This window comes from Agelaius tricolor, unplaced genomic scaffold, assembly GCF_023055355.1.
Source record: "Agelaius tricolor isolate 1412-34295 unplaced genomic scaffold, bAgeTri1.0.p SCAF_7, whole genome shotgun sequence".
NCBI classification, from domain to species: Eukaryota; Metazoa; Chordata; class Aves; order Passeriformes; family Icteridae; genus Agelaius; species Agelaius tricolor.
The window spans coordinates 5,860,113-5,867,926 of NW_027269267.1; the positions used below are offsets into that span (position 1 = coordinate 5,860,113).

Here is a 7,814-nt window from a genome sequence, read left to right on the forward strand (position 1 = left end):
GTGCGAGATCACCTCCCTGTGGCCAAAAGGGAACCTCACAATCTGCTGTGTGGTAACAGCTCTGAGAAAGCAAACCAACACTTCTGATTTAAAAGAATCACATCTAGCTGTTAAATACTGAGGGTTGAGAAGATTTTTAAAAATTTACTCAGTTTTTTACTTTGTTTTCCTGTTGGTTTCCATGAAAACTCCCTGAGTGAAATTTCACCTAAGTCAGTGACTATATTATAAACATAAGAAAAATACAAACAGTAGTCAAAAGTGAGTGTTTCAATCTACAATTTACAACTTACAAGGATAGCAAGAATGAAAAGCAACTATTCCAAATATTAAAAACAGTATTTATAAAGTAATATAAGCAACCTGGGCTAGTGAAAGTTGTCTCTGCCCAGGGCAATGAAGTTAGAACTGGATGATCTTTAAGATCCCTTCCAACCCAACACATTCTGTGATTCCATGATTATAAAGTACTTAAACATTATGTCAGTTACAAGCAAATTTTATTATTTCCTTATAAAATTAATTTCTGATGTTATCAGAAATTTCTGATGTTATCAGAAATTTATTCTAATTTAGGCACTTTATTTTAGTGAACAGAAATCAAGTTTAAAGCATTCCATTTCACCAGCATGATGCCTATTTAAAAAATTCTCTTTGAAGGACAGTTTTAATAATAGGTGTGTATTGTATTTTACTTTAAAAAACCACACTCTTGGATGCTTAGTATTTGTACTGAAAAAAGGAAACAAGTTTAAGTAGTTCCAAAAAGTAAAATCCAAACAGCATCTACTGTAACCTTGGTTAGTTAAAAAAAAATAAATTACACCCCACTTCAAACACCATACCCTTGAACATGACAGTTTGGTCTACAGCTTAACATACTTGGAATACTTTCCCCAGCATGTGACAGCATTTTTAAATGTAATTACTTTTTAAATGTAATTACTACAACTACAAAAAAATTGTATCAAATTCTATCATAAAAAGATGTCATTAAAAATTATCCCAATATGTCCTTATTAAAGAAAGGACTTGGCTTCTGGCATTCCATTTAGTAATTCTACATGATTTGAAAATAAATACCTTCCTGTTTTGGTCCTAATTGACAAGTTTATCATCTGAAGTATACACACATTGCTTTGAGTAGCCTGTACAAAAGGAGAAAAGCTGTTTGTGGCTGATTTATCTGAAGAGGCAGAACAATTTCCACTCAGCCCTTGTGTGATTCCAAGCCAACAACGCTTTTTAGCAGAAAGCAAAGAGGCGAGGCAAGGGTTCACTGCTGACAAACATCTCTGGGCCAGGACACACTCTCTGAGCAACTCACTTCTTTACAATCTGCAGTCCAAAGGAAAAGAATGAAGGGAGGAATGGATTAATTGAGGTTTTGAGGATACCTCTGGTCAATGGCAAGAAACTTCCCTTCTGTCAAGTGAAGAAAATTCAGATTCATTCACTTCTGACTACGTGGGTGTGAGTCCTAAGAAGCTGACAGCAAGATGTCTTGAGCAGGAGTAGAACATGCTCTGCTTACCTACAGCAGGCCAAGAGCCTTGCCAGGCAAGTTCATCCAGTGAAAATCTCTGTTCCTGCAAGGAAACAAGCTCTCCAGAAGGAAAAGAATCACTTCCAGCCTTTGAGAGGATAGATCCAACCTGAATCCAGCCAGCAGACACACAAAGATGCCACATCCTTCACCAGCAAACTTCAAAGGTCCCAGAACCAAACCTGAGCCAGAAGGGGAATAATAAAAACTACTGAATGATAACACAATGCAACCTGGAGGTTTTAAAGGGCTTCAGATGAAAGAAGGATGTGTCAACATCCTCTAAGGTGTCACAATGTTTCATGTAGAAGGGGCAAAAAGGAAGCTGCTGAAAAGAGACTTATTTCTATTTGTTCCTCATTTGTGGAAACTCTCCTGCTAGGCCCAGTCAGCTCTCCCAGCTGTGCCTTTGCTCTCAAGAGAAAGAAGCAGCTTTCACTACTACCAACTTGGGTGAGCAACAAAAAAATTGAAATGGCACCTTCACACAAAGAAAAAAACATGTAACTTCACCACTGCTGTAGTAAATCAGACTCTAGGAAGAAGTGGCATTTGCTCCCAAGGTAGAGAGTACAAAGCAGACACTGGGCACAGGAAAGAAGAGAAGAAGGCCCCCATTTCAGATGTGAGGCAGACTGGGTCTCATCCACAGGAAGTTACAGGTCATACAAGGAGACTTTCTGGACCAGAGATCTGATCTCCAGGCTCTGGGAGGTGGAGAACTGAGTACAATAGGGGTGAATGCCAACAAGTGATGGAACTCCAACTCTACTGATCCAAATCCCAGATCAATGTTAAATGTTATTTTTAACACTTCCCAAGTGGAGTGAGTTCCACTAACATATCCATAATAATACCAAAAAATTGCTGCAGCTGTATTCCTAAGACTCCTGGAGCCAAGCACTCTTCCTGAGAAGGGTAATAAGACCAAAACAGAACCCTCTTTTAGAAATTAACAACTACCCTGGCAAAAATCTTAATGAAGACCCTGACAGCAGCCTGAAAAGCAGGTGTTGGCTGCACTGAGCATTGCCAGCTCAGATCTCAGAGATCACCCCTGGGAAGCCACAGAAAATGGGTGTCCCATTGACCTGCACACACCAGGGAAATGTGCAAAGATCTCAAGGTTTCTCAAAGCTGTTCAAGACTTCACCAGTCTCACAACTGAATGGGTCAGAGATGTTGAAAGTCTCTGACTGTAATCTGCACTTTTTGAGGGAAAGGAGACTCTGCTGCAACAGCTGATGAAGTCTGGAGATATACAAATCACACATTAGGCTTCTGTAAGAACAACATGAAAAAAAATATCTCTAGGAGCAGCCAGGACTCCTGTGAGCTTCACATGCCACACCAAGAGGCTGTATGTAGCAAACAGCACCATTCTGAGAGTGAGGGCTGCTTGTGTCCCCATGATGTCCAACCTTTAGTGATTTGTATGCTCCAAAGCCTCCTTTCAGTCTGCCTTATTTCCTGCTGCAGAGGTAGGAGAAGACTGGAGCAGCAAAAGTCTCCACTTGACTTGTCCAGTTGTAGGGGCAGACAATGGCCAGAGCCTGAATAAATGTACAAATGACCTCATCACCTCAAGAGAAATCTCCACAGTGAGGCTCCAGAGAATTCAAAAGCTGTCTCAGCTAGGTCCTGCCCTAGAGGACCCAGAGAATTCTGGGCAGCCAGCAGAACATTTCAAGGAGTCTTAAAATCCCCATGTTGATGCCATGAGCCTGCTCTGGATGGACAGTGTCTCCCTGATGCCTGGCACAAGGAATGTAAGAAGGATCAGTGAGAGGAATCTCAAGACAAAAAGGTAAAAACTAATTGAGGATCTTGAACACTTAATGCAACTGGAAACAGTCCCTGATGCCTTGCAAGAGGGAACACCTCCAGATCCTATCCACTGCTTGAGACATGGAAGGATCTCCCCAAAAAGTGGATCACTGAGGCAGCTGGAAGCTCTGCCCCAATATATGACATTGTCAGACACAGGCCTTGAGGCCCTGCCTTGCTTTTCCTTAGCTGCCTGTTGCAAATTAATTTTCTATTTATCACTTGGTATTCTAGAATAGACACACACTCTGTAATCTGTCTCAGTGTTTGTTCCATGTCAGGAAAACCAAATCCAGGTAAATTGCACAGCTGCAGTAAGCTACAGACCAGGGATGGAGCTGACTCTTATTTAGCCCTGATGGCATGTTGGGAGTGGGGTTATTTTTGAAAAAAATAATGCACAGAGAAACCCAACATTGAAAGAATGGACTTTGGGGACAGCAATAAGAAGACTTTTATTACAGAATCTTCTTTTTATTAGTAAAGCAAACAAGCTAAAAAACAAGACAGGCCAAATAAAGATTAACTCACTCTTCCTTCAAATTTTTACCCACTTGTAGTTTACCATCATTTTGTTGGGTTTTTTTTCTGTGAAAGTCACCTTTTGAAAAACAAAATGTTTTTGCCTTTTCTCAAAAGGAAAACACGTTTTGTTCCTCATGCAGTTTCCCTTACTGCCTGAACTACATATGTTTTTATGCACAGTAAAATATTTTTAAAGATTAATTTGATATGTCTGATTATTCCTAAGGCAGCTTGTAATTTTCTTCACTACAAACACATTAATTTACTGAAGCAGTCACTGAACAACACAGTTGAATCTGGAATAGCTCCACAAACTCTACAGCTATTTCTGGAGCACAACAGTTAGTTCTAAGCAGTTCTGGCAGAAACTGCAAGAGCTTGTAAGATGGTGCTACTCACTTGATTCAATAGCATCCAGCTTCTGGAATGTCCCCAGGATATCTCCATTTACTATTTTGGGTAAGAAATCCCTCAGTTGCATAACTTCAGTTGTCAGCCTTTCCAAATCCCTCCTCCTAACTTTTACAAATTCCTCTTTGGTCTCAGCCTTCTGAAACAAAACAACAAAGCAAAACAAAAACAAACCAACAACCAACCAAAGACATTGTTACAGTCCTGTAGTGCTTTTCTGCTTCAATTTCTTTTCTTGGACAAAAATATTCTTCTCTATGACATAATTTCAGCAATTTGTAACTTTTCAATAAGATCTATCCAGCAATCAAACCCAAAAGTCTCTGAGGTTGACCCTTTGACTGTAATGTTAATTTTTGCCACTGTGGCCTTAAGTAAATAGCATTACCTCTCTTCATGTGTTTCTTCACCCAAAATGTGTGCAATGCATCTGGGAATGCTGCAAAATTTAACACTCCCAATTTAAAGCGTGAGCAGCACACACCAAGCTGTTGTTTCATGACTGTCGTAAAGGATACGATCACTCAGCTTTTTAATTAATTCAAACATTTGCAAGATACTGGTCCTTAATTACAACAACTCTTTTGGAGGAAACTGTACAGTTTTCAAACCAATTTATCTTTTGTGAAGAGCAAAAATTATTTGCAGCCATCTGCAACCCAATCTCAGGGTTTAAACCCAGTTTCATCCCAAGGTAAGACAGAAATGTTTACTATTAGCTTCCTCTTCTGCCAAACTATAGCTACAGAATAATTTTCATTCAACATTCCAACAGAATGTGGTTTAATTTTAAAATTACAGAGCAATTTCTGTGCAAAAAAACCCCATAAAGTGCAATTTCTGATGTACATATATGTGCACTCTGCTGGATGTTAAAAAGGCTGATGCACACACACCAACAAAAAGAAAGTTCTAACATGTTTTGGCTACAACAATCAATCACTTAAAATGCTCTCAGAAAGCAAAGTTATATCTTAGTACTGCTTTGCACTGCACTGAGAACAGTGCTGACAAAATGAGATGTTTTATGGACCACATTTTATTCCAGAGGGAAAAGGTTAACAAACCAAAATCTCTTCTCCAACAGGTTGGAAATGTGCCATCCCCACAGTCCTCTCAAGACAAATGGAAGTCATCCTCTCCACCCATTCCCTACAATTCTTTCTGCTTCCCTACTTCCTCAGATTGAACATTTCCTTTCAGTTTTGCTTCCTACTCTATTTCTTTCCCAGCTGTCTTTCAAATCCAGAGTTTTGGGACAGGTCACTCCTACCTCTGCAGGTTCAGAGATGTAATGAAGGTATGGAAGATTTTGCTTTATTTTGAACTGTAAGCTCTAAGTTGCATCTAGGATATGCTTATGGCAAGGTTCATAAGGGCAAGTAGCACCACATGACATGACTCTAGAAAAATTCCACTCATCTAGGTCTCCAGAAAGCATGGAAGCAACACATGGGAAGAGGAGTCTTTAGAGGAATGCCATCTGTGTGTCAGCAACCATGAATGACAGAGAGAATTCAGCATGCCTCAGAATCACAGAGCAAAATTTGGTACATAAAAATAGCTCTGTTCACTAGCAGAAACTGAACCAGAAGCTGAACCACAGCTGGGAATCATTGGTGCTGAGATATCAAATACACAGCAAGGAGAAGATTCTCCTTTGTAGTTCCCACTGTAAGCACAGGTCTTGGCAGTACTGCTGCTACAGCAGACAAGTTTTATTCTCTCTGTTCAAGCAGCTTCTCCACATCTGTCTGCACTACAGGAGTATGTTAAAGACAGACAGGAGAGAACAGGAATTTTCTGTCCAGTCCTTACAGTAACAGCAGGTGCCTGAAGTAGGAAATTTGACTTCACCGGGTTCTTCCACAGGGCTGAAGTCACCCAGTAACGCACCTGAGCTCATCACGTCCTGCCTGGTGTGAGCCCAGGGACGGGAATCCCCCTTCCCTGCCAGTCGGGGGGCCGAACAGAGCAGAGCCCCCAGCGAGGAACCACTGCCAGCCCTTTCCCCACTCACCCCCCCCCCAGCCCAGGGTGCCTGTACAGCCCCCGCCACGCTCCGCTCGCCCTGCGGCCCCGCCACCGCCCCCTCAGGGCCCCGCAAGGCCCAGGACCACCGCACAACCCCCGCTCCTTCGGCTCCTCGGGGCACCCACGGCCGCATGGACCCCCCGGGCCGGGCCCGGCCTCAGGGCCAGCCCCGAGCGCCCCCGGGCCGCTTGCGATACCTGGGCGTCGCCAGCGAGGCCGGCGCTGCGCCACATCGCGACAGCGGCGACAGCGGCGTCGTGCGGGGCAGGGGGGGGAATAGGACGGCGTGAGGGCGGGAAGGAACACGCGATGGCCACGCCCCCACTGTGACCACACCCGCTCCGATTGGGTAGGTGCATATAGGGGCGTGGTCTGGGTGTGGTACGGTGGTTAAGCTCCGCCCCCAGCCCCGCCCAGAGCGGCCCCAGAATAACATTGCGATAATACCGGGATAACACTTGGATAATACCGCGACAATATCGGGATAACACTGGGGTAGCAGTGAGACAATACCGGGAAAACACCGGGATAACACTAGAATAACACCGGGATAATACTGGGGTAGCAGTGGGATAATACCGGGATAACACTGAAGTAACACCGGGAGAACACCGCAACAACACCGGGATAACACTGGGGTAGCAGTGGGACAATACCGGGAAAACACCGGGGTAACACTGGGCAAACACCTGGAGAATACCGGCACAATATCGGGAAAACACCGGGATAACACTGGGACAACTCCGCGACAACACCGGGACAATACCGGGTTGTGTGGCGGAGCTCCAGCCCGGCACTGCCGCGGTGCCGCTGCTGGGGCTGGAGGCTCCAGGGCTGACCCCAAGCGGGGAGGGAGGATTGATCTGCTGGAGGGCAGGGAGGCTCTGCAGGGGGATCCGGACAGGCTGGATGGGAGGACTGAGTGGTGGCAGGTTCAACCAGGCCAGCTGCTGGGTCCTGCACTTAGGGCACAACAAAACCCCTGCAGCTCCAGCCTGTAAAAGAGAGCCCGGAGGAAAGGACCTGCAGTGCTGCTCAGCAGAGGCTGAACGTGAGCCAGGTGTGCCCAGGTGGCCAAGAAGGCCGATGGCACCGGGCTGGTGTCAGCAATACCAGCAGGACCCAGGACAGTGACTATGCCTCTGTACGGGGCACAGGTGAGGCCGCACCTCAGGTGCTGTGTCCCACTCTGTGTCCCCCTCCATCCAGGCGGACGCGGCACTCAGTGCCACGGGCTGGTCCGCAGCGTGGGGATCAGTCACAGGACCTCTGGAAAGAGGTCAAAGAACCTCTGGCCCCGATGATCTCAGGGTTTTTTTTCCAGCCTTCATGACTCTGTGATCTGTGGGGACCCCGGGCCGGTGGAGATCCCGGGGGAACGCCTCCATTGGGTGAGCCTGCCCCGGTGGTGCCGACGAGCCCTGAGCTCCGCGCTGCCCCCGCGCTCCGCCTCCCCGCGGTGACGGCAGAG

The 7,814-nt window shown here is 45.2% G+C and overlaps 1 protein-coding gene across 5 annotated transcripts in view; it reads right to left on the bottom strand.

Annotated features, from left to right (window-relative positions):
- Nucleotides 1-7,811, bottom strand: part of HSF2BP (heat shock transcription factor 2 binding protein) — a 33,354-nt gene extending 25,543 nt beyond the window's left edge. Inside the window, exons 1-3 of one of the 5 annotated variants that reach the window (XM_071430236.1) lie at nucleotides 6,541-7,811; nucleotides 4,298-4,448; nucleotides 1,535-1,728 (exon numbers count right to left, since the gene is read on the bottom strand). In XM_071430236.1, coding sequence (XP_071286337.1) covers nucleotides 1,535-1,691 — 157 coding nt within the window. In that variant the 5' untranslated portion in view covers nucleotides 1,692-1,728; nucleotides 4,298-4,448; nucleotides 6,541-7,811. Of the gene's footprint in view, nucleotides 1-1,534; nucleotides 1,729-4,297; nucleotides 6,316-6,540 lie in introns of those variants that run through there. The other 4 variants (XM_071430233.1, XM_071430234.1, XM_071430235.1 and 1 more) reach the window with 4 other exon arrangements.
- Between the last annotated feature and the right edge of the window lie 3 nt (nucleotides 7,812-7,814).